This window comes from Aplysia californica, unplaced genomic scaffold (assembly GCF_000002075.1).
Source record: "Aplysia californica isolate F4 #8 unplaced genomic scaffold, AplCal3.0 scaffold00138, whole genome shotgun sequence".
NCBI lineage: Eukaryota > Metazoa > Mollusca > Gastropoda > Aplysiida > Aplysiidae > Aplysia > Aplysia californica.
The window spans coordinates 936090-963445 of NW_004797408.1; the positions used below are offsets into that span (position 1 = coordinate 936090).

Below are 27356 nucleotides of genomic sequence, written 5' to 3' on the forward strand. Positions count from 1 at the left end.
ACAAATGTACTAGATAAGCAGCTCTTTGCTTAAACTTAAGCCTGTCAGAGTATGTTTGTTGATAGACAGACAATTTTGAAACTGAAAGTTCTTTAGACTTTTGATGAAGTGTCTTCCTTGAGGAAGATCCCAATGCATGTTGTCATTTAACTGTTGTTTTTATTCTTGTTTGTGAAACTTCCTGTACAACTGTCAATATTGTCACACCTTCTCTAAAAGTCAAAATGTAAATTCTAATATGAACTTTTCAGCTCGAGAAGACAGACAAGGTATACATGCTAAGATTATCCCTCTTCATCCAACTGCTAATACATTTTGTTTAGTTCAAACTCCTGCTTCAAGATTGTTTTATTTCACAACTGTTTATTCTGATCACCCATTAATTATTTGACTCGGACAAGCTTGTTTCCACATCCATATAAAATGAAAATATGATTTTGTTTTCTGCACTTGTGCTATGAATCCCACATTATGCTTATTTTTATAATTTTGGAAATCCATTATAGATCTGATGATGTTTGCATTTTCTTTTGCATCTTTGGCTCTGGTCCTTTTCATTTTTTACCCTTTCCTAGCAGGAAAGTAACACAGTGTGTCACTTTCTGTAAAGTAAGAAAATTACTTTACTTGTGATTTTTGAATAGCTGTTGTACACCAGATGGAAAAGATAGATTGAAACTTACATACTGGCCATGAAAGATACTGATTGTAAGGTCATGTGATCCCCAAATTGCTTAAGAAAAAAATGATAATAAACTACTGGGTCCTGATCTAGCAAGGATGAGTTGGACTTTGATTTGAGAGTTGTGGGTTCCATTGCCAGCTTTTTGCAGTAGGCCATTGCATACTTTGGAAAGGTATCTTGCTCTTTGCCAGTTCACCCTTCTGCAAAAGGATTCCTGGCGATGGGTATAAAGTTAAAAACATGAAAATTAGGGGTTTCCAAGAACACTCAAGCTTTGGAAGTCAGTAAACTTTGGCGGTCATTTTCTCACTAATTTTACCTCTGACACCAGGTAACCCACACCTCCTTTAATCAGAAATATCTCAAATTTCATCAAAAGCAAGATAAATAAACAAGTTATAAGATAACACCAATACCTCCAATATTCCCAAAAGTTTTTGTGCACCTTATTCTACTGTGTTGTGACACAACCGAGAGAGAATATGACTGACTTTGCTTCAGCTGGGTGTCTTGCAACACCCAGATGTGGATTGTCACACAAACTGCTGCATATTCATAGAATAAAATGAAAGGTAGCTGAATAAGATCTTGATATGTCAATAGATTTTGCCTGTTGATAAGGACCTTTGGTGAAAACAGTAGTGTAGAATAAAAATCTTTATATTTACCGCTCTGGTCATCAGTGAAGGAAAGTACTGACTTAATGTTGCTGTTTGTGGCCCATTCAACACGAATTAGGTTATTTTCAAAACCTGAACTTGAGTTTGTAAGCATCACCACCCACTTCCAACCCCCTCCTGGATCAAGAAAGAGAGAGAGAGAGAATGGATGGGCTGCCAAATAAAACGTGTTAGACAGGATTCAGAAGGCTGCTACATTTTCCTTCATGTAGACTCATATATGCAAGTTATTCAATAATCATTCCATCTTGAGAAGCATGATTCATCTAAGAAATGAAGACAAGCACATATTTGATGCCTGCTCTGGTGATTGACCACTTTTGAGTTGACGCTAAGATTTCCTTTGATTAATTTTTTGAATGCATAGATCTCATATCTTTTCTTTTGTTTTGAGTTGTCTATAATTTCCGTTGTTATTATAAGCTCTCTTATTATTATTTCTCCATTTATTCTTTCTTCGAGTATTTAATTTTAAAAACTGGCTTTCCCATGTACAATCATATTTACTGTGAAAGAGTTTTTTCCTGTTATGTTATTTTTACATATAATAATCTACTGGTTAAAATATCCACAAAATGAAAGTTTTCGTTCCTCAGAAAGGAAACTGGTTTTTCTTTTTTAAGGGTGTATGAAAAGGCAATCTCTGTTACTTGTGGATGTCTTAACTACTTCTTTTATGTGTTCACAAAACACACACTTGAGTAGAATTTTTGTTTGGAATAGGAAAGTATCATTATTTGCAAATGTTAGTCACAGGATCAAAATATATTTAATGTATCTTACTCCTCACAGATAAGCAGCAGAGTTTCTTGTTCTTGGTTTTAGGTATTGTTTTTGATCAGTAGAACATTTTTTTGTACCTGAAAAATGTTTCAAACTTCCTCGCCTGTATTTACAAAAAGTCATGATGTGACAATTTTTTTGCAAAAAAAAAAAAGACAAAAAAAAAGACTCCTCTACAGTGTGTGTGCTATTTCACTCTGTCTCAATAATGCTCAAAAGATGGTTTCTTTGTGTTCCATAAGATTAACTCTATGTGTCTGAGGTCATGCCCTTGTGTTCTGTACCTTTACCCTTCTCCATATTGCTGTGAAGCTGTTCAAATGTCCTAAGCTCAGAAAGCAAAATTTTTAAAGTGGGAGAACAAAAAGTTTCTAGTGCTTTACTTTTTCTTGCTTTTCTTAACATTTAGATTTTGAATTTTGGCCGAATATTTCATGAGTAGATCTATATGCAATCATTACCCTAGATAATGCAATTTTGAAAAAATTCAATAATTTTGGCTTAGTACGTCTGAACAGCTTGCCAGCAATAGTGAACACTGGCTTCAGTGTGGACTGCTGTACATTAAACTGTGGTCTCTCTGAAACTCAGGTGGATAGGTCCAGTAGAGTCATGGGGCCATGGCTCAAAGGTCTGTAAATATGAGACTTCAAAGTCATCTTGCTATTTTTTTAAAATGATTTTTTTCTGGCATATCTACAGAGGTTATGTTTCGATAAACCAGTTTACTATACAATGTTGTCCTGAAGTCTAAAATACTTACTTTTACTTTTTACTTTTTCATCCTCTGTTGCCGTTAAGCGTCGAGTGGAGATGCAGTTTTCTATGGTAGGCCAGCTCCGCAGCTCTTTCAGTTGTGGTGTTATGTTTTCTTAGGGTTTCCTTGACACCCTCGAAGTCTTAAATGGCCAGATATAAACAGTGTTTATAATGATGATTCCTTCTGTAAACAAAGTATTAGTCATGGTTTCATTGTAGATTATTGTTTTTTCCCCCCCAAGATGTTTCATCTGGAAAAGGCCCCCTGACAAAGATACGCCAATTAGCTGGAAAAGCCTATCAGTTCAACAACTGTGTCAAGAAAGCTGAAGGTCATCTGAAGAGACTTGGAGATGAAAATGACAGAGAAAGGTATATTTTTAATATCTTTTAGTTGGAATATAAATATACTTGTATATCAGCTTCTATTGTCCATCGTGGTAATTTTTTTTTCAACAATTCTGTTCGTGTACAACTGTTGATAGAAAAAAGAGTACCGGTAAAAATGAAAACTTTTTATCCTTTCATTTTGCCCTGTGTCATGTTTTCAGAAGTTGATTTATGTGTCATGACGCGGTGGAATCAGGCGCTTCTCAATTTTTGGGCATGTGGAGTTATTGGTATCCTCTAAAAGCTTATTTATTCGCCTTGCTTCCAATAAAATAAATATCCCTTTATTTTGAATAGATTTAAAGACACTTGCGATTGAAGGAAGTGAGGTTGCCTTGTTTTAGTGGTGAAATAGCGAGAAAATGGTGGCCAAAGTTTGGTAACTCCAATAGCCAAAGAGCCTTTTAAAACTGAAAAATGACATATTTTATGTCTTTAATCAATGTTTTTTCAGGAGAATTCACACGGAAATGTGTTTTTATATGGAGCTAAAAGAGGTTACGCCAAAAAATAAGAATTTGATAAAAATTTCCAAACTGGCAGAAAAAGACCAGTTTCTCCGATTTCGTTATTTTGACGAGCGGCTGATTTCACCACACTGCCTCACATATTTACTGATGCTTGACGAACACAGACCCATAATTTAAAATGGTAGAATATACATTTTCGAAGTATAATTTTATGCAAATTTTTATGTAAACTTATATATAAATGGGATGTGTTATGTCACCAGACCTCTGTAACATGTACAGTGAAACAATCCTTAGAAACATAGAAGAATGTCCAGGCCTCAAAGTTAATGGAGAAAATATTAATAACATCAGGTATGCAGATGACACGGTTTTAATAGCAGGCTCCGAAAAGGACCTTCAAATGCTTCTAGATACTGTTGTAAAAGAAAGTGAACATAAAGGATTATTGTTGAATGTAAAGAAAACAGAATGCATGGTAATATCCAAAAAAGCAGCAAATCCTAGTTGTAATCTCATTAGCAAAGGTGAAAAGATCAAACAAGTCCAACAGTTTAAATATCTAGGATATATGATAACATCTGATGCCAAATCTTCCGCAGAAATAAAAAGGAGAACTGCAATGGCTAAGGCTAGTTTCAATAAAATGAGCCCAATCCTGAAAAATAGAAACATATCAATGAACACCAAAATGAAAGTCCTGAAATGCTATGTTTGGTCAACCCTTCTATATGGCTGTGAATGCTGGACAATCACTAAAGACAGTGAAAATAAAATAGAGGCAACAGAAATGTGGTTTCTTAGGAGACTGCTAAGAGTATTGTGGAAGGAAAAGAAATCAAATGAGGTAGTGCTTGATGGAGCCCACGTGGGACGCTCAATGTTAAAAACAATCAGGAAACGACAAATGCAGTTTTTGGGACACCTGAATAGACATAAGGGTCTTGAACATCTAGCCCTCACTGGCAAAATTGAAGGCAAGCGAGGCAGGGGTAGGCCCAGAACAACATACTTAGGGAACCTAAACAAATGGGTAACAGGGAAAAATCAGGGAAACGTAGCTTTTCTGAGAGCATCCAAGCAAAGGAATGAATGTAAAATCATGATCGCTGATGTCTGTCGCAGATCTGGCACTGGATGATGATGATATATAAATGAATATGAACTTTTGAAATATAATTTCAGAGCTAGATTGTGGGGGGACCTGGCTAAAACAGCCCGCAAGCAAGAAGTTTGGGATGTCTGTCGTGTGGCAAGCAGGTTTTGCTTGCTTTACGATGATGGGAGATGGAAAAACGTCCCACCTAAGAGAGCTGACAGGTTTGTTTGAAGTTTAAAGTGTTTGCTATCTTTGTTTTAAAATTTCAAAAAATTTTGTTAAGTTCTCATCTTATGTTCTTATATGGAGGGATGAAATCTCCACACTGTAGTCTATTTGAAAGAGATCTTTGAATTTTAGTTGTACTTCAAAGGTGGTTTCCTTTTTCTAAGCCCCGGTTACAGACAACGATAAATTGTGTCAGATTTGGTGTTTGCGAGAACTTTCCGTTTTATCGAGCAGTGTTTTCTGTTTAGATGTTCCAATCTATCTTCCAGTTTTCTTTTGATCAAGGAGATTCCTAGTCATTGACTTGACTGCATATGTGCAATGCACCGGGTGACCTTGATTTACAACTTCACCATTGATGATCAACTAAATAATAAAATTGCTAAAATTTACATAATAACGCTTCAAATCAGGTTCCATGAAAACGACTTTGCTTATTTTTCTACGCTTATTCCGAATATGAAATCTGTTTTTACCTGTGATAATTATTTAAAAAATTTTGAACCCTTAGTTTAATCCCGCTCGGCAGCAAAGTTTAAAGTGATTTGAAATCTCAGCCCCCCCCCCCCACAAATCTGACAGTGATCGTACGGAAAATATCAATGCTTGATATTTCTCGACCCAGTCTCAAGCCATCGTCCAATCATCCAAACATTATACAATTTTGTGGTTACACCTGATGATTTTTCTCATGATCGATAGATTGTCCAGTTTTTGTACAATTTATCGTTGCATGTAACCCGCGCTTTAAAGTCAAAACGTATTTTTGTAGGTATGATTTTGCTATGTAAAAAACTAATATTTTGAAGTAATTTTTAATTGAATGGTGCACTTTTTTATATTATGCTTGCTGTCCAATTGTTGAATTATGTTTATGAGTGAATTGTTTTGCAATGAATTGTTAGATTATTCTTAAATTTGCAGGATGAGCCAGAACTTTGCAACATGTAGGGGATTAATACCTCTGAACACATAATAACAAATCAAGAAAACTTTAAGCACTATGAAAGAATAAGAGAACTAAAATTCGAAAGATATGGAGGAAGAAAAGTATCTGATGAGAGTTGTATTCATTTCCATTTTCAGATAAAAGAAATCACATGCTGCGAATTTTATGGTGTATTTAAATCCTCTTTGTGTGAAAACTTAAGTTTATCTTTATAGTGCACCAGGTCCTTCACAAAGATGTAAACATGTGCTTTATTTGCCCTCATGTATGAGTATAAACCTGTGTATAAGCCTTCTATGTTTTTGTGGTTTTTGCTAGCCCGAAACCTGACAAGAGTCGCAGTGATATGAGTAAAGAGAAAGAAGATGAACCAGAGAAAAGAACAGGCAGCCGGGTTGGGAGTCGTCCGTCAACACCTCAGATGGTGGCACTGTATGACAAGGACCTTATTCGAATGATGTCTGAGGTTGCATTCATAAATGGAGAGGTAAATGTGTTGTATTTGGCTGGTTTGTTCTTCCATTTTATATTATGTTGAAACGCTCTAATCATTAACCAAGGACAGAAACAAGTAGATACCTCAAAGTTCTGGAAATTCTCTTTTGCTTAACTCTTTTTATACGGGCTACGAGTATACTTGTAGCGAGGACTAGTTCGGGCTGCGAGTAAACTAAGAACAGCTATACGGTCAGGTCAAATAGCTAGTTCTGCTTGTAATTACCAAAATATGCAAATACGGCAATGAACAGCGCTTTCTTTGTTTCTCATATGTGTAGAAGCTTGAAAAATGTCTTAAAAACTCACGGTCATGACCGACGAAGTACTTATTTAAGTGGTGCTGGATTGTGAGGGGGAATGAGACTAATTTGATGAAATAGACTCTGAATCAAGTGCTGTAATTTCCACTGTGGATGATAACGAACAGGAATTAGACTCAAATAATAGCGATTCAGATAATGGGGAAGGGACCATTACTGGAATTTGTGCAGTACCTATGGGTAGGGGGAGATCTGTAAATCCAAGGGGACGTCGTGGGCGCGGCAGTCAGGGTCAAGTTGGAGGGTGGAATGCACCTCAAAATCTACACGCTGCAATTGGTGTAATTCCTAACCACACACATTTACAAACACTACATTCAATTTCTAACATACTGCCAAATTTCCTTAAAATCTAAGAGTATAAGTAAGAAATATAGCACTTTGAAATATACACACTGAACTCCTACTCATATTGTGCGGCGGCTCCAGGACGGGTACACCGTCCGTGGGGGAACGGCCAGGATAAAAAGAGTAAATACAATCAAAATTTTCTAAGACGGCCACCCATTGCTGAGGAGAAAAATGGACATCTGAGATTAATATAGTGTAAAGCGCATAGAGCCTGCTGTTGAGCGGGGATATGCGCTATACAAATGCTATCTATTATTATTATTATTATCTTACACAGTGTCATTGTAAAGTGAAAATATACACATGGGAGGAAATGAGAAGTGGCCGCTTGTACAAGTGATTGTCTTATACAGGCGGCCGTTTGACACGTTCAACTGTTCTGTGAGTTAAGATTGCTACTTAATATATTTTAAATCTTGTCTATTGAGAAGGATGTTAGTTTCAAAAGCTTCAAAGCTGTGATAATTTGTGTCACAACTTGGTGGAATCAAGCGTTTGTCAATTTTTGGGCATGTGAAGTTTTTGGTATCATCAAAAAGCTTGTTTATTTGTCTCTCTTTTGATGAAAGAAATACCCATCTATCTTGAATAGAAGTAGAGAAATTTTTTATTGAACAAGGTGGGGCATCTAGTTTAAGAGGTAAAGTTAGTGAGAAAATGACCACCAACTTTTGGTGATTTCCTTAGCTTGAGAGTCCTTGGAAACTGATTATTTACATTTTTTGTGCCTTGAATCAACGTTTTTTAGTAAAATCCACACAAAAATGTGTTTTTAGATGGACATATAAGGTATTGAACAAAAGACAAAAACTGAATGAAAATTGCCAAACCGCTAGAAAAATATCGATATCTTCAGTATCATTATTTTGACGAATGCCTGATTTCACCAGGATATCTCTCATTTTTGTTCTTTTCCTTTGAAAAAAATTTAGGCTTTGGTTCAGCTGCTGCGATCTGAAAATGTTCAGCTAAATGACAAGCCCATTCCCCCAGAGGACAAGAGTAAGAGACCCAAGGGATATGTCGCCAAGAAGCCAGAGGAAGACCCAGACTGGATTGAGTACTGGTAAGTAAGGGAAGCTGCTGATCTATTCCAGGAATGTACTTGGCCTACACTGTAAGAACTTTCTGAACAAAGGCATGAGAAATGAGTTTGGAAGTGTTATTAAAACCAATGTGAATGGCATACTGATAAAATGCTCTCCAACGTCCTTTCATGAAATGATCTGTTAAAAATGTTCTGCAGACTCACTAATGATACACTTCATTTTTGGTTTATTCTTGATATTGCATGTAGGTGCAAAATAGAATGAACTGTGGGTGGTTGGAGGGCACTATTGGTAGATCCTACTTCTTTTCTTTCCCGCTTTTGTTTCTGTCTCTCTGTCTTGCTTCTTCCGTCTACTACATGACCATTATTGTGTTGATGTGCTTCTCTTTACTCAAATATACAAACAATGAAACGAAAGACAGAGAAAAAAATGTCCTGGTCTCTTCTTATGTTCACAGTGAGTGGATCAAAGATCTGTCTGAGCAAACGACTGCCAATTTCCTCCGTGGCTTGGCTCTCGGCATTGAGCTTGATGAGGCGTGGATTGTTTGTAGTGCTGCTGCCTATCTATGGAACTACAACAACCACGTTCTGACTCAAGGCAGGCATAAGGAGATTGTGCCTCATCTAACCACTGTGCTTGCTGGCCTCAAGAAAGTTGGACATGCTGGGTACGCCAAAAAAAAAAGCATCTTTTGTGTGATAAAGAGGGCATCTTTTTGGAGCAAACTGAAGAAGAAGAAGAAGGAGGAGGAGGAGGAGACATATTTAGTCAATAGTTAATAGAAATGTTCTTAATATTAAGTCCTTATCTTGCTGGCAGTGACACAGGCACATTCCAGTACAACGACACTTCAAGGTCAAATTACTTTTCGGCAATTGCCGAAAACAGGTCTCTTTTACCAGGAGTTCATTCATATGATGAAGAACTGTCAAATTGTTCATTTGTTTTGACTTAATGACCACTTTAGTGATGTATTTGTCACTTTTAGATTTTGTACCAAAAGAGGGTCCCAGCATTGTGGTTTTACCCACCTCGGAGATACGGAGTTAAGAAACTTAACTCTAGCCCGGCTAAGATTTTAAACTGGTTGGCTAGGTTGTGGCCAGCTGGCTGCCCTATTTTTATTCAATAGTCCGAAAAAGAGGAAGAATAAGAAAATGGAAGATGCATGGCAACCCAGAAATGTGAAGAGTAAAAGTACATCTGTGAAACCATTTGGTTCTACATGTCTGAAGTTGATGTAGATGTGTTTTTAGATGGAGATATCTGAAGCTGAGTAATCTTTATATCAGGTGAAATAATGAGATTTTATTTCACCCAGTGAGCCAACAATGCTGTGTATATTTTCACATGATACTTTTCTCCTTTCTTTTATTCTACAACCCTCAGTGAGACAGTGATGTTGGTGAACATTTGCAATGCCCTAGCTCAAGGTCTCATCAGGCCCTGGCTGCCACAGCCTCCCAAAGAGGTGGAGAAAGGTACCTCAGAGGCTGGAGATCCTCTGTCGCCCAAAGGCAAGGGAGGCAAAGGTGCACCTACGCCAGCAAAGACCAAGAGCCCTGGTATCAGTATCAGCCCTGAAGCTACTCCAGACTTGAAGAAGGCTATTGAGGTGAGATCATAATGTAAAGATGAGTAAAACTGCTTGTAAACTTCAATATGGCTGAAGAATTACTTGTTTATGCTTGTGCAGAACCAGCTTCCTTGTGTCCGGGACTCTCCCTTGTGTGTTTGTAAGGCCAGGTTTTTCTGCTTGTGATGCTGGTTGTGTGTGTGTCTAGCTGTCCTTTTGAGCTTGCTTTTTGGTCTTTCACCATTTTCACCACCACTGTCAAGTTCAATCCTTTGAATGCCATTATTTTGTTCCTGTTAGATGATGAACTTTTGGCTGTAGTTTTCATTTTCTGCTCTCAAGGGTCCCTTTGATTGAAGCTTTCCCAGTTTTATAATCAGCTCTTTTATAATTGACAATCGCAAAATGGCTTGAAGCGAAGGCTTAGGCAAGCTGCTAGAAGCAGCGATTACAAATATGATCTATACCTTCGGGCCATTCTTTTGGCTGCATACTTTATGAATGTGACTCTAAAAGTATAGTTATATCAGTGAAATTTTGTTTTCAGTAAACGATTTTGTTCTGTGACCTGCATAGTCAATATTCTCGGTCAAGATATCTGAGTGCAGATTGAATTTCTTCTTTGCTAGTCACGTAGGAACTGCATTTTGTATAAGAGTGAAATTTTTGTGGCACAGATGCTTCTCCTGTGAACTGCAGATAGTGAAGAAGCCCTGAGAGTAAGAGCTCCTCGTTGGATCATAAAGGAATTTTTAAGGGCGCAGAAATATGTTATGAACACAATGTATACCTAATATAATATGTCTATAGTGACAGGACCCAATAGACTTGTAGGCATTGAGTTACCAAAGTGAAAATATGGAGAAGCTGTAAACAGTTTATATTATATCTTCCCTTTCCTGCTGTGGATCTTTCTCCAGGTTTGTGACTTTGCCATGCAAGTGACGAATGGAGAGAATCCTCGTGATGTTGTCCCCATCTTCATGCGTCTCCCAATTCTACAGACATGGGTGAGAGCCAAGCAGATGGCTCAGCAGCAGATCTCCAAACTCCTGGGCACAGATGATGAGGTTTATTTTGTTTTGGTCTTTTATTACAATTATGTCAAGTATTATAATAATGATAGTAATGATAATAATATGTGACATTTCTCTAGTTCTCAACCCTGATTAAAGTATACAGGCTCTGAGCTCTTTACAACGCAAAAGTAACATATAATCAGTAGGCTTACATTGGGTTCTGACTGAAAGAAAAGCTCTCTCTAAATATTTATCTCATTGATTTAAAAACAGAAATCTCTCCAACAGGGGTCGTTTCTGTACATAAGTAGTTTGTTATATGTGGTGCAACAAATGGCGGATCACGTGTACCTTTGGTTTGTGCATGAAATAAAAAGTCTTTACTTTTCCTTGACCTGCCATTAATAATTACATGTGAAGTATGCCAGTGTCAGAGTGGTGATGGTAATGTATGTGTTTCAGTACCTTGATTAAAGAATGCTCTGAAAAACTTCAACGCTACATGCAGGAGAAATATTAGAATATTTCTAACCATCCTTCATTTACCCACACCAATTTAAATCATAAAAGAGTTGTCTGTAATTCTATTTTAATTGCAGTTTTTTAAAATGCATTTTTAAAAGAATTTTGCTTTTTTTTTTTCCTTCAATGATCAAAGTGTAACAATACTTTTTGAGAATGAAATTATTGTAACCCTCATATTTGTTGCTGGTTGCCTCATTATAGACAAAGAAAGTTATTACCAAAGTGTGATACTTTTTTGCAGAACAATAATACTGGTCAACGACCTATGACAAGAGCTATAGTGGCTGTTGAAATGCTTGGTTTGACAAAGAATGGGATCATGGAGTTCAAAGATGTACCTTTCATCGGAGATGTAAGTGTTACTTTCTGCATAAAACCCTACTCAGAATATTTAACTCAGTGATTTTAACTCTGGTATTTCTGAAATTATGCTATATGATGGATTAACAGATAGCTTGATTCCTGTTCAAAGTAGTAAAATATTAATTTAATTGTGAACTTATATTTTCAAGTTTTATTTCTATGAACCAGGTTTATCTAAGGGTTTTCTTACAATTCTATTCCCAAAACAATAGTTTGATGGCACGAAAATGAGACTACCCTTTTCACCTCTCATTCCCCATGCCTTCTCAAGCACACATACTCGCGCGCGCACACACACACACGCACGCACGCACACACACACACACACACACACACACACACACACACACACACACACACACGCACACACACGCACACACACACATACACACGCATACACACACACACACCTATCCACACACACACTCACATCTATACACTCACACACACACACACACACACACACACACACACACACACACGTACTCATAAAAGTTTCTTTATGAAAATAACCCCACTATACAACAAGCCCTAGTTGCGACTTTCCACATTCAGCCTTTTTTATTAAGTCATGTATAGAAAGCTGATCAAATGTTGAATAATATTTGCAGATTGCGCAGATGATCGAAGATGCCAAGTGGTCTGACAAGTTTGTGGAGCTACAGTTATGGTCACGGCTGACATATCTGGCATACGAGGCACACCTTCACAACATGGTGGTCCGGTGCAGCAAGAAAGCTCTGCGGTTTGCTGGACAGGGAACACAGCCTCGTACCAGAAAGATGGACTTGTAAGTCTTGTTTCTGCAATTTTAATTGTGAATACTACTTTTTTTTTCTGATGTTTTTGAAATTCCAGATCCTCTAGGCATTTTGCTTGTTATGTTTCTATGAATGTCCAGTTTTAGGAATGTGATAGCTTCATAGTCTACTTGCTAAATGTCAGACTCACTAGAGTTTAATCAAAATTTTCAACGCCCATTTCTGCTTGGTTGAACATTGCATCCCCAGAAAGGAAAAAATACTTTTGATTATTTCCCCTCTATTTGACCACTTGCAACAAGTACTTTACTATTAGCAGAAACAGTAATGAAAAAAATATTTTAGCTCATAACCCTTGAGATCTGCCCCTTGAGCCTACTGGAGCTGTTCTCCTGAGCTCCTGTATGTTGACTGCTTGATATACACTGTTGAATGCTCACATGTGCTTTTGGTGCAGGAAAGAGTAAAGGTAGTCATGATCAGGCGTACTTTTGGGTCCGTCGGGTAAATTATCACCTCATTTAATGTCCTTTGAAAACAACAAGACAGGACAGAGGTGTTCTTATGATGTATAATACATGGTAATAAAATTTCACTATTGTGTCAATTTTATTTCAGTAGGCTGATCCGTTAAGTTTAAGGAACCTTGTTTGATCAAGGTGATATGAATGCGAAAACATTTATACTTGCAGACATAACTGTCTGATTGCTGTCTTGACTATTTTGGTCAACTTAAAGTTGCTTTCTTGACATAAAAGTATTTGGTCTTTATGTACCTTCGTACTTTGCAATAAATAACAAAATGAGAAGAATCGAGCTGGTAAAGACTATTGACAACAGGAAGGAGTGGGGTATCATGGTCATTATTGTCTTTTCCAGACCTGACACCTGAAGAAGACGATAATTAAAAGTAGATTTTGATGAATCATATATTTCTTACTACAAATGATTATTTTCAAGTGAAAAGCAAAAAAAAAAAAATAAAATTGTATTGACTTTTATTATAAGCATGATAATTTGGATATATCATATAGTGTTTTGCAATTATCATTTTTCTCTACAGGCACCGTTATGCCGTTGAGCAGGAAATGCTGTGCTATTCAAGTGTCCTCCTTGGCCAAAGCTTGGTGGACAACATGAAGGGGAAAAACTCTCTCCGTAGGGAGGCTCTAGAGGCATTCCTGAACAGTACGAAGTAAGAGTCTGTCTCTCTTTTTCTTCTCATTTTTGTGTGATTTCTGAGTGAATGTTCTTTTTTCCTCAGTTTGTATCGCTGATAGGAGACCAATTATTGTCTCTCAAGCCTTGACTTTTTTTTACCAATAGGCTTGTGTAAGTTCACCACAGGTCGTACCTCGTGTCAAAACTGTTAGCTGTGGAAGTAGCCAATAATGCTCTGTGGGTGAAAAAAAAGTATTTTAATTGAAGTGCAATGTAGATGCAAATGGATTTTTTTGCTTCCCCTGAAAAGTTACATTTATCAGATGGGATAATTTGGTCCACTACCCCTGACATGTTAATTGTTGTTGTTAATAGCGATCTAGTAGCATCTGAGCGTTAACTCTTCTGCATGATGCCATTCTGTAGTAGCTGCATGTCTGTTCTAATTGTTGTCTTGAGGAGTAGAGGCAGTTAGATGTGTGGGGTAGCTTGGGAAGAAAACATCCCCTCAGATCGGTTAGTTTTCTACACAAGAACAGATAATGTTTCACTGCCTCTGAGGGGTAGTCACATTGTGGGCAGGCAGCAGACTGCTTTACTCCAATTCGGTTGAGATGTTGATTGAGGAGCACATGTTGTTTTCTAAGTTGGAAGATTATGGATTGATCTCCCCTCCTCAACTTGTTGATTGGATCTTTGACCAGTGGTTTATTCATGTGGCCATACATCATCCTTCTTGTCATACCCGTAGCCCATACATTCATCCAATCTTCCTTGAGATTTGACTTGATCATTTGGCAGAAGGCGGTGTAATCAGCAGGAATATCAGGCTGAGGGAGGCTAGCTCCTTTCTTTGCTAGAGCATCAGCTATTTCATTTCCCGGTATGACATGTTAATTATATGCAGGGATATTAATACTGAGTTCAATTGCTTTTTCATACCTAGTTATAAGAAATAAAAGTAAAGAAATTGACTCTTTATATTTAAATGGTCCACATGTATTTGCAGTTGGATTTTTTAAACAAATATTTTGTTAATATATATGATCAGGATCATCTTTTTTCAGGCTTAGTGAGGAACATTTGTTTTCTTTCTTTTTCTGTATGTTGCTGATGCTACTTTCCTTATGTTTTGTAGTTTTCAATTTATGTAGCTTTTCTATGTAGTCACCTACAATATTCTTCGCAACTTTAGTGAAGAATGCATATCTACTGCTTAGTGTAATACTCACTATATACCATTCTCAAAAGTGACGTATGACTGAGCAGTTGATATGACAGTCAATGATGTTTCCTTTATTACTATGAATGGTGAATGCACATTTAGCATCAGAATATAAATTTTTGTTCATGGAAGGTTGAAGTGTGTTAATCTTTATTGTCCTTTTCTCTTAGATATGCACGAAGTGCAGGAAACTATGAGCTAGTCATGATTGCAGCTCGCCACTTCTGGAACACTTGCATTGCTCTTGTTGGCCAGCCTATTGAGCGAGAATTGCTAAAGGAACCTCTTAAAATCATCTTGGAGTGTATTGCGGCTACGGCTGATAAAGCCAAAAAAGAGGTGAGGTTCTACCGTGTCCTGCAAATACTGCTCTATTATACAACTGGCTGCTCCGCTCTCGTTGTGGCTCTGCAAGCAAGAAGGAATTCTGTACTCTTTGTACTGTTGCCATACTACAGACTATGAGTTTTATTTCACAGTTACATTGCCCTGTTGATGTATGCTAGTTATATTTCAGTGCTGTACAATATTGCATGTTTTTTTGGTCTTTTTTTAGAAGTGGTCTGTTGGCGTTGGTTAAGCCAAGCAAAATACGTGAAAAGCCATAAAAATCCTAAAGTAGTGTAAGTTCATGAATGCTCCAGTAGGAAAGTTATTCATTTGTAAAGCGCTCTGCAGTTTAGCACAGTGCCAACAGAGCTAAGAGTGTTCCCAAGTTTTGTAATGCAGTAAAAAGCTGCAGAAGTAACATCCTAAACTTAACTGTCATGCCTCTATTTTGTTTATGAAATTTCAAGAAGAGGCCAGCTATATTCATAGCTTCATGGTGTAGTGTGATGACTTCTTTTACCTTCTAACTTTGTGCTTGACAGTCTTGTACCGTAACAGGCAAAAGTCTATGTTGTCATCACTTCTAGAACAAATTCATGTTATTTTGGATTTTGTGTTTAACAGACATGTTTTTTGGTAGTATGCTCATTAGGATAATTTCCCAACACTTCAGGGTGGAATGACTTATCCGCTTTAATGTTAAAAAAGTAGAACATTTAGTATGTGGATATGTAAGAAAACAAGTTGTTGCGTTTGTTAATAAATGGCTTTTTTTTGCCTCAAGGAGAACATTTTCATCATTTTTTCCATCATAAAGCCAGATTCCTTTTCTTCACAAAATTGGATTGTTTAAGTCTAAGGGAATACTGTATTTTAATGATGAATCATATTTCCTGACAAAGTGTTAATTAAAAAATCCTATTTTATCTTTCATTGGTTCAGGAAAAACCAGAGGAGCAAGAAGAAGAAAAGAAAGATGACGGGGATGAGAAGGATCAGGACGAGAGCCAGGAAAAAGACCATAAAGAGGCCAAGGCACAGGAGGCTGGCCAGGGAAAAGCCAAAGAGCCAGAGAAAATGAAGAGTGGAATGATTGGCAAGCCAGAGGACGATCTCACCCTGAGGGCGTCCATGTATGGTGTTTTGTTCCAGTCGTATGCGGATCAAGTAAGAGGCTTATGTTTGTCTCTTGTCTTTTTTCTATGTTCTGTGGATTGCTCATCATATCGTGTTCATTCTGCTGCTGGTTTGAAATCAGATCTTTGTCAATGGTAAATCAAATAAACATTATCAGAATAGCACAAAACTGAAAGAGAATATATGTCTGAAAAATTGAGCTTCAAAAAAAAAAACTCTTGAAAATCCAATCTGATAGATATCTTCCTGGAATGCCTGCTTTTTAAATACATGCAAACAGAACACCGAGGAATATAATATTCAAGACAGAAATAACTACTAGCTTGTATAGCAGCTTGTGTAAAATGTCTGTTGAAGTACATTAGTGTTTTTCTCCTATTTCAGGGTGAATGGATCCGAGCTCTGGAGGCCATTGATCAAGCTGTGGCTGATATGCCTCGTACCAAACACAGACTGTAAGTGGGGTTTTTTTTTTCTTGTTTAATGACATGGCTTTTGGTTGTAAACTGAGAAATACATTGACAGTTTTTGGGAAACAGTTTACCCCTCTTATAATTTATACATAGATGCAGTGTGGCAGGGTTTTTGACTCCTCATCCTACCTGTTTCTTGAGACATAAATTTTCATGTCTGGAGCTTCTAAAGACTGAAAGTTCTTTAAAAAAAACCCACATCAGAATTTGATCAGATGTACTTTTTGTCAAATGTGAAAATGCTGGTTTTGTTTGTCATGTCTCTGATTTTTCTAGAAAAATCTCAGAGGTCCCGTGTGCAATTTGCGCACATTAGAGGTCCCTTGGTAGTTCTAAAATCAGTAAGAGTAGGCTTTGGCCGCTACTTGGGCAAAATTCAAAATTAATTCCTCCCAAATTAAAAATGTTTAATGTGTCCCACGCGCTCATATGACCGTATGCAGTTGTGAGTGTTGTAAAACACTTACCAAAATAAAAACAAGGAGAAGGGTAACTCATGCTAGTTATTGTGATCTATCAATGAAAATCCACTTGTGATATTGAACATGATTGTGGGAATCTGTTCACTAGGCACTGTGAATGGGTGAAAGACTTTTTAGATGTCATACTGTATTTTTTTTTTTCAACAGGTTAATCTTCAAGCACAGAGTCATGGTGAAGGCAAAATTGGGGCGGAGTGTGCATATGGATATCCAAAAATTCAAGGTATTAAAGATGAACTGATATGTCTAGAAAATAGGAAAGAAAAAAACAACTAAATTGTATACTCCTGGAGACTGTAGTAGACAGTATTTTCTGGTTAATAATGTGGCAATTCCAAAGCTTCTGCCTTGTGGACTATTGCCATGGGGAAAGTTGAAGCCTTTTTTAGTTCTTTTGCAGTGTTGAAAACATGTGAGGTAATAACTTTTTTCAAATAAAAGAAACTAAGATCCCTAAGTGGATAAACATAATGCTCTATTGTAAATCAATATATAAATAGCCCTTAAGTAAGTCAAGCTGAGATAAAGTTTTTTTAATCCATCTGTAAATTTAAGATATTTATTCTTGTTTTCTTCACCGTTTTGTGTGAAAATGCTATACAAAATTACTTGAAAATGATTATGCCTTCAGATATTGAGTATGAATACACTCCACTTTTTTTAAATTTCAGGATGAGTCGGAGGACTTTGTGGCTCACATGTGGCGTCGTGTGGCCCTCAGCTCAAAGGAAGCTGCTGAACAACTGGCGTCCTATCAGAGTGCCATTGAGTCCTTGGAGGCATGTTGTTTAACTTGTCCACAACATCAAAACTGATAATTGATATATACATACATACGGATGGTGTTGTGCTCCGATTATGTAACTTGAAGAAATATGTCAACTTTTTCTTTATTCTATAACCATTGCTGTACTGTTCCTCACTTAAAATCAAATGTCAGTCAGCGTGCACTATAAATAGTATATAAGTACTGTGGGTTATTTTTTGGTGTGAATTCTCAGAGGAAATATTGTTGCATCTGGAAAAATTGTCAAGAATCAAATATCACAGTTAGAGTGTAATGCCATATAAGCATTGATACATATAGTTGCTTTTTAAAAACAAAATTTACAGGAAATTATGATCAGGGGTGTGTGTCTGTTCTGTTAATGTAATGATTGGTTTAGGTAATTCATACCTTTGAAAAAGCTTGAGTGGTTGATGCACTCTCTGATAAGATGCCTTGCACTTGTTTTGCCTGTTCCTATTTGTCTGTTCTGTTCCTGGTAAAATAAAACAACTGTTGCACTGACTTGTACTTACACCCACTCAACAGTCTCTTAAAGTTTATAGCTCAATATTGTTCCTATTTTGCTTTATATTTCACTCAACTTTCGGAAGACTTTGTCCTGTGGGTTTGTTTTTTTTTGCATACAGGGCGTCCAATAAACCTAGATACAAAACTCTTGTCATGACATCATAAAACTTGAATGATTTTGTTATGACATTGCAAAGATGCAGTGATTTCATCTCAGCATTGTTGAGCCACACTCACGCTGGTCTTATTATGGCATTAGTACACCATCATGGTCTTCTTGTGACTTTACAATGCTACAGTGGTCCAATCATGACATTACAATTCTACAAAAGCCTAATCACTCTTCTTTTATGACTTATTTACCATGTTGCTGTTAGTTTTATCCTAACATGATAATTTATCTGCTGACAGAATGAGAGCAATGACTTCCAGAAGGTTGAGTACCTGTTGGAGTTTGCCCAGTGGCTCTACTCGAACCACTTCTCTCTGGGCGATGTGCAGGACCAGCTGGAATGGGCAGTGGACATTCTGCTCAATATGAAATCTCCAGAGGAGCCTCCAGGTGAGTCATTTTAAATCAGAGTGTTAAAGATAATGAAGCATATTCTGTTTTTTATCCAGCAGAAAGGGAAAGTTTGAGGCTGGAACAATGACAAAATCTAGAAACCTGGAGTATGTATTTTTGTATTGAATTTGATAAGGCATTGAAGTTTTAGAATCTGTGTGTTGGTCAAATTTATGAGTTTCACAGAATAAGTAATGAAGTGATTGCAACCTATTATAAAAAAGGTTTATGTTTACAGTCGAACGTGTGGTTGATGGTTGCTACTTATTAATAAATGTGTCCAGCATTTATATATACTATGCTTGTGAACTAATGACATGGTGATTGGGACAGGTTCTGTTGTGTGATTGAGGTAATTAGACATTTATTATTAACAAAGAGATTGATTCTTGTGCAAAAGTCTTACGCTTTGCTTCTAAGAAAATATGTTATTGGCTGCTGTGTCTCTGTGTTTGATAAGGTGTTTGATGAATGCATCTGAATTTGTTGCTGGCATGAGACTAAACTGAGAAAAAAGTAATTCTTTTTAATTCGCATAGATTTATAAAAGAGATAGAAGCCATGTGCAGAGATTATGGATGCAGATTTTATCTTATTGCATGAAAGGCTTACTAAGGGAACTGTTTTCTTCAGTTGTTAGACGTAAACAGGAGGTGGGTATTTCACATGTTGTAGTTGAGCACTAAGTTGTGCTTGTAACTTTTTGGTTCGTCTTCTCTGAATCGGAGGCAGACGAGGAAGAAGAAGAGGAAAAGGATGAGGAAAATGATGACGATGGTAAACCTTCAAGAAATACCAATGTATTTGATCTGTTCTTTTATGTTTTTGTAATTGTTTTATTATTATATTTAAAGTTTATCACCAGCATTTCTTCAGCATTTTATTTCATGATTATTCATTTTCGGATGATTTGTCACTTAACATAAATGGAGCTGTTCTTCCTTCATGTCAGTGATTGCCACATTACCTATAAAAGTGGATTTGTGCTTTGTTGAGAAATTTTTGTGTGGCTTTGTGAGAATGCCCTTCACTTTTACCAAGTCTTACTTTTCCCACCACATCTGTTCACGATTCTGCTTTAATTCATGAGCCTTTCATGCTGTATTTCATTTCAAATGCGCCAGTCATGCAGAAATAGTATTGTTTATAATTTGTGAGTGGTTGATAGGTGCATTTGAGTGGTTTGCTCTCCCTGCTTCTGTTCATTACTGTATTAGCCTAATTTGTTCTTGGTGAGATGCTACAGTTGTCACAATGACTCCCTGAATATTACAACTCAGCTGGTCATCACCTTTATGTCTTTGAATGTATATGGTCGCTTTTAAGGACAAGTGGGCTAACCCAGATTTCGGGGGTTTCTAGAAATCTTGACCTGCACCAAAAGTGGGCATTGCCCAACCTATAGGAGAAGTTTGGTTTCATTGGTATGAGTATTTGTATGGTTTTAAAGAAAACTCTCCTTGTCTTTTAAAGAAACTGAACAAGGGGCAAAAACTTTCCCTTCGATTTACTCAAAACAGCATTTTTCGGGATAGCCCCTTTGTGCTTAAAAGCGACCATATATGGTATCTCAAGGGGCCACACATTTTGTAGTGATTTGTACACCATTTGTTTTAATGGCCATTCTGCTTGATTGTTTATATTTTTGAATGAATTCTCAGCTCCAAAACCGACTGAGGTGAAAAAAGGGAAAGGTAATCCTATTTTATTATTTTCCAAATTGTCAGGGCTCATGTTAGAGGCATCAGTATGGAAAAGATAAAATGTTCTTTTCCCCTTTATTTTCCTAAGAAGTGAACAGTATAGTGTATTTCACTGTTGTTGAAAGTCATGGAATAGAAGTTTATTTCTCCATTCTTTTTGATAAGGATGAAATCTACTTGATCCAATATTTCTGCCGGACTTGCCTGTGTTTTAAGACTTGCAGCATTACAGGAGTTGGATGAAATGTAATTAGGAAGGAGCTAACCTCACAATTTACATCTTATGAGTGTGAAATGTCCTCAATTAATATTCCCACCCTACTATTTTGCGATATACAAAAGTTTGTTTTTAATTATATGTGTCATTCTCTTAAAGCATGGTTTGTGGTTTTCCTAACTTCATCAGTCACAAGATGAATTAATTCTTAAGGATTCTCGACATCTCTTTATGTTGGTATTATTTGATACTCCTATTCAATGAAAAATATTGCAGATGCTGTTACTTTTAAATGAAAGCCAGCTAAGGGATAGTTGGAAGTGCTCGTTGTAGTGAATTCTCTTTAGTTGATTTGAATTCAATTAGTAACAGAAGCTTGTTATTTAGGAGGGTATTAAAATAAGACAGATTCATTCAAGGCTGTGGTTATATAAACCAGGAAATAAAGAACCAAGAAAGCTTATATGATTTCCAAAGATCGTGGTTCAAATACAGATGAAATGCTGTATTGAAATTGAATTCAGGATTTTAAAACGAGCTCTTTTTACGTTTTCCCCCAAAATAGTAAGTTAAAAAGTGTTTGTGTGTGGGTTTAATGGTACAAAGTTAGTAGTTCCAAGATGAGTTGTAAGTACCTCCCCACATCTATGCCACAAGCAGATGATAAATCAGATCTTGACCATTTTTAGTGCTGTGTCAGACCAGATGATTAAGTTGCTGAATTTCTTAAATGAAGTTTATGGCATAGCTGAGTGTCAAACATTTTTGTGATCATGGGATCAAACTTTGACGTGCATAAAAACTTTATATTAATGTACGATAGGCCCTATAACAGTCAGTATATTATCTGTCAAAGTTATATTTTAACTCTAACTTTCTTCCCGTGCTTCTTTTTATAACTAGTACTGAAGCATGTTTTTTTGTGCAGTACACTCTAATGGCACTTGTTTGTTTTTAAACGTGTGTTACTACTCAACCATGGTACACTGTGAAACAGGCTTTTTAACAATGAGATCTTCAAATCTGTGCTACTTTAGCTTTTTTAAATGTGCTTGTCAAATTTAATGTACCAAGGCTAATTTCTGAATAGAAAATGGGTAGGAATAATGCTTTTGCAAAAGGCTATTTCAAAATTGTCTTTTCTAGGAAACGAGATGCTCCTATAGAAAGCCTGTTTCGCGGTGTTAAGATACTATTATGTTTTGCTGCTGTCACCCCTCACATGGTCTGTGTTCTCACGATTGCTGTATTCATGTGTAGGATCCAGAAGACGTTTGCCATCTGGGTCTGACAGTAAAAGCACGGTGTCAAAGGGTAACATTTTACTAAACAATACTCATTCCTATAATCTCTAATGATAATATGCTAAGGGGATAATGTTCTTGCATCCAGTCAAAATTGGTTTAAGTCACTTAGAAAGAAGTTTCAAAATTGTTCTCAGATATATATTTTGGAACTCGTGTACATTGCTTCTCTGTCTCTCTCTGTCTCTCTCTCTCTCTCTCTCTCTCTCTCTCTCTCTCTCTCTCTCTCTCTCTCTCTGTCTCTTCTCTGTCTCTGTCTCTGTCTCTCTCTCTCTCTCTCTCTCTCTCTCTCTCCCTCTCTCTCTCTCTCTCTCTCTCTCTCTCTCTCTTTCTCTCTAGTAGTGGGAAAGCTGTGAATCATAATTTCTTACTGTTAGATCTAAGGCATTTACTCTTATTTGAGGACTCGCCCTCTGTGAATATGAAATAAAAGAAAGGGGGGGGGGGGGGGGGGGGGGGAGAGACCCTGCAAAATGAAAAGAGGCACACAAATGAAATATTGTTTAAATGATGGCGCACTGCTTTAGATGCAATATGGACGAGGTCCCAATTACAGGAAATCTACCATTATATTTGACCCCTGAAGAAAGTCTTCTTGGGAAGAAACCACAGTAACTGGAGCTTGTTTGACTGATTGCACAACTCTTGTTTTTTGGCATTTAATGAAAGACTAACACTGTGGTTTATTATTTTTTTACAAGCTCAAAAAGGACATGATTCTGGAGTTTTGTTTAATTATATTTGATTGCTAATCGATTTAGGACTAATTTTGCCTTACAGACTTTAATGTCCTTTGCAAAGTTTTGAGTTACTTTACGTGTTTCGAAGGGTACTTGGTTTTCATGCAGAGCATGACTCCTTTTGAAAGGAAAACAATTCTGTGTTTAATTTTCTTTGTGGCATGTAAAAAAGTAAGTTATATGGATAGTCAGAATAGTAACGTCACTGTTCCTTTTCTTTCTTCATTGTAAAGGTTCTATGTCCTCTTATTCCTGTCTAAATATCTTGCTTTTATATCGACTTTAGCAAATATGTTATTGAGCAAATGTTCATTTCTTTATGTTAATTTGTTCTTAGTTCCAAATTTATTTTAGCACATTTTCCTTCTTATTTGTGCCTATGGTTCTGTACAATGAAATGCTTGGGTCTTGGAACCAGCAAAACTGATTCTATTTCATGCTGTTTTGTTGGCACCATGTTTATATTTGGTACAGAGTAGCTGAAGAAAATAAGGAATTTTAATTTTAGGGGTACAAACGCGTGTAATTTATCACACTGATGGTTGCACATCTAAGACTCTTTACTCTGCTCCAACAGGTAAAAAAGGTGGAGACAAGGATGGAGCATCTGTTCGAAGCAAGACCCCAGATAAAGTTGGCAAAAAGGCTGCCACTCGAAAAGATTCTGCTCGTAGCAAAGGGAGCAGTGTGGATCGTAAGGCAGGCCGACAGGCTGGCAAGTTGGCGCCAGCCGCTCATGCTGCTGATGGTAAAAGTGAAGTCAGTGACCAGGACAGTGAGATCAATGCTATGGATTATGTGCCGGTTGTCAAGGAAGCTGATATAGGTTTGTGTTTTCTAAATATGTTCCATATTTGGCTATAGTTTGGGATCTAATATAATGCTGCTGCCAACTTCTTGTCATATAATTATGGACCTGTTTTTCTTTGTATGGTTAATTTACCTAGGGTATACCTCATGTTGCCTTATTGGAATTGCTACAAAGGACTTTGTTTTGTGTTGCTCTTTTCCTGACTTCACTGTATTTCTAACAAACCACTGATTTACTGATTTGTATCAAGGATCTATTTTGTGATTTTGTTTTTTAGGTGTACTCCCTGCCAACCCCAGTCTCACGGTCAAGGACCTGACAGATGTACGACAGTTGGACGCCCTGATCAGAGCCCATGTCCTCTTGGCAGAGATATTTGGTCGGGAGTCAGAGCAGCACAAGGACATCCTACTCATGGCTCACGCCTACCTCATGCAGTTCTGGCAGGTGATACTCCACAGTGCTTGATTATGTCGCAAAATGCTTTTTCTCTTTTAAGTTTCCAAGGTGAAGGTCGATCTTCCGTCCTGAGACGGATTCAAGTCTTTTGGAAATCAGAGTTGGAAGTTCAGCTCGAGGATTTCTGGTCAAGACTGCGATGGGTCTCACTGACATGAATTCTTTTTTTGTTCATGAGACTCATACAGTGCTCATTTGAAATAAACCTCACAATTTTTCAAGCTTAAATGAGCATTAGGATTTAATAGGTAACAATGTGGGTTGTGTATGACAAGTACACCACATCAACACCAACAGCGATTAGTTGCGATTAATTGTGTTGGGTGATTATTTCGCTATGTTAACCTTAGTAATGGAGGAATGGGGAGGGGGTGGGGTTGCTTTTGAATTGCTACTGAGGGAAGGGGGGGGGGGGCGCGCGTTGTGTTGAGAGGACCTTTCCATCAGGAGATATCTTATTTTTTCATTTTTATATGTACTTGCAGACACAATACATTCTGACAACTGTCTTGTCGAGGGAAACTAGTTATCAAGTGTGTGGAATTAAAATACCATGTATGGAAATGTTATATTGAAATATTTTTGACAGACACCCTCACCTTTGTAAAAAAAAATGTGGCGTTTGTTCAAATTGTTTGTGACTTGTTTTTAGGTTCTCATTCACACTTGTGCTAACGGCATCAAGGAAGTTGTCAAAAATGGCGGAACCCTGGTGAAGGAAGAGCCTCCCAAATCTGGAAAAGGTGCTCCAGGTGGGAAAGACAAGAAGGCAGATGATAAGGACAAAAAGAAGGAAGAAAAGGTAAGACAATGACGGTTTCAAATCTTTCACGGGGCCACACTCGTAGGTTGCTCATATGAGCCCTTCTCAAAAGGTCAGCCTTGATTTTCAAAGAGGAGGTTAATTTTTAACTCCTCTACTGGGAAGGACATGCTCTCCATGAAATGACATATAGTGAACACAAAGTTGTTATGCTGAATTTTTTTTTAACAAAAAATAAAAATGTTGCTCTTGTAACCCTCATTCATGTTAAAACACACATATTATATGGTTTAATTGGAACGCTGTAGGGCTATCATTTTCGCTGTCAACGTGATAATATATTGAGCTTGCTAAAAAATTATTAGAGTAATGATGTATGAGATGATTTACTTGTCCTAATGTTTTATCATCCTTGATTTAATGATAGCATATTGAATTTACAATTGGAATGTTTGTAGTCTGTAGAATTGAGTTTTTACATTTAATACAAGTTCTCTTTGGCAGTCTGTTTTGTTTGGTATTTATGAGTAGCTTTGTAATTGAAACTCACTTTGTAATACCTAAAAAAACCCAAATAAACGCGGCAATTTCCAAAATTATTGACATTTATTATTATTTTTATCATCAATTATTATTATTGTTATCATTTTTATTATTATTACAACTATTATTCTTGTTATTATTAACTTGGTGCTTGGTAAAGTCGCATATGCCTTTTTTCCTTTTTCTGCTTACCAAGGGGCCAAGTGCTCCACTTTTGAAATAGCTCAGTCGCATCTTGAAGTTTGTTTGATTCTTACAAAACAGTGGCAAAAAGTCACAGTGTATCTTTTACCCCCAGCCTAAACCCAAACGCAAGTGTCCAGTTGATGCTATTCCATCGGACCTTGAGACCTGGGCAACTTATGACTGGCCAGATGAAGGCATTGAAGCTTTCAAGATGGATACCTTGAAATCTGTTGCCGTTTCACAAGAAAATGTCCCCAAACCTGTAAGTTGTTGTTTTTAACTCTCTTTTAGAATGACTCTGTGGCAGAAAAAATCACAGTATCACAGGAGATAGAGCAATGAAAGAAAGAAGAGCAAATTCAAAGCTTTGAGTTAAGAATCCGAAAAGTAGTATTGATAACAGCGTGACTCTGCAGTAAACCTGCTTTCTTTTCCTGTGTTTACACTCGTACATACCGTCAAAATTGTCAAAGATGGCCATCCATTGGTGAGAAGAAAAGTGGTCGTCTATTACATGTGGGCGTCTTAGACAGTGATATGCATGTAGAAAATGTGCCAGGGGGAGGTGGGAAGTTGTTGTTTTGTACAGGTGACTGTCTTGGTCAGGTGGCTGTTAGAGCAGTGCTCCTTTTTTTCTATCAGACATCTATCATCCTTATCTCTCCTTTTTTGTGCTTATTACTCTCTTGTAACTCATCTATTCTTTGGTACTTATTTGACCTTATCGTGTTGCAAGTACCCTAAAACTCTTACTAAAGCTAAAGAGCAGTTCGACTGCATATATACAACTATCAAAATTGCGTAGAAGAACCAATTGGAATAGTGCTCAATTGATCCCTGTGTTCTCTCTTCCCCTACTGTTTCCCCAGATGTTAACCCTACATTACACAAACAGCCTGATCAGCCAGCTGAGAGATGTTGGGTACAATCACTTGGCTCTGCCTGTACTAGCCTTTCAGGATCTCTTGTCTCGCACTGTGCTCAAGAACAGTGCTCTGTTCAAGCTAGTACATTTGAGGTGAGTCTTTTCATATGAGGTATTTTAACTCCTCTTTTCCGGCAAGCCGCTCCCAGTGGCTCGCAGTCGGAACCGCTGTGCTAGTGAGGGCACATTCCTTTACGACCACGTTGATGTCAGATTAGTATACGGCAATTGCCAAAAACAGGTCTCTTTTACATGGATTTTTTTCAGTAGTCGAAGAACTATGAAAATAAATTCATTTGAATTGATTTAATGACTATTTTATGATGTATAAGCCACTTGTAAATTTTGTACCAAAGGAGAGCCCTGGCATGGTGTTGACCCCCCTTGGTGATGAAGAGTTAAGGGCCTTCCATGTTTCCATTTTGGCCCATTTTGGCAGAAACCAGTATTGTCCTGGTGCCCTGATATCTCTGTCTTGCTGAACTGTGGTGTGGTTGGCCCTGGTTCAAATCTCAAGTACTGCA

The 27356-nt window shown here is 37.2% G+C and overlaps 1 protein-coding gene across 1 annotated transcript in view; it reads left to right on the top strand.

Annotated features, from left to right (window-relative positions):
* The window catches only part of LOC101861436 (cilia- and flagella-associated protein 46), a 79176-nt gene that overhangs the window by 21838 nt on the left and 29982 nt on the right, over positions 1-27356 (top strand). Inside the window, exons 18-41 of the mRNA XM_035969346.1 lie at positions 252-269; positions 3150-3279; positions 4953-5087; positions 6362-6530; positions 8145-8278; positions 8722-8934; positions 9657-9882; positions 10764-10913; positions 11629-11739; positions 12362-12540; positions 13575-13706; positions 15068-15236; positions 16170-16394; positions 16749-16819; positions 17467-17542; positions 17991-18098; positions 19028-19178; positions 20843-20875; positions 22362-22415; positions 23723-23971; positions 24234-24403; positions 25068-25217; positions 26020-26169; positions 26777-26925. Coding sequence (XP_035825239.1) covers positions 252-269; positions 3150-3279; positions 4953-5087; positions 6362-6530; positions 8145-8278; positions 8722-8934; positions 9657-9882; positions 10764-10913; positions 11629-11739; positions 12362-12540; positions 13575-13706; positions 15068-15236; positions 16170-16394; positions 16749-16819; positions 17467-17542; positions 17991-18098; positions 19028-19178; positions 20843-20875; positions 22362-22415; positions 23723-23971; positions 24234-24403; positions 25068-25217; positions 26020-26169; positions 26777-26925 — 3352 coding nt within the window. The remainder of the gene's footprint in view (positions 1-251; positions 270-3149; positions 3280-4952; positions 5088-6361; positions 6531-8144; positions 8279-8721; positions 8935-9656; positions 9883-10763; positions 10914-11628; positions 11740-12361; positions 12541-13574; positions 13707-15067; positions 15237-16169; positions 16395-16748; positions 16820-17466; positions 17543-17990; positions 18099-19027; positions 19179-20842; positions 20876-22361; positions 22416-23722; positions 23972-24233; positions 24404-25067; positions 25218-26019; positions 26170-26776; positions 26926-27356) is intronic.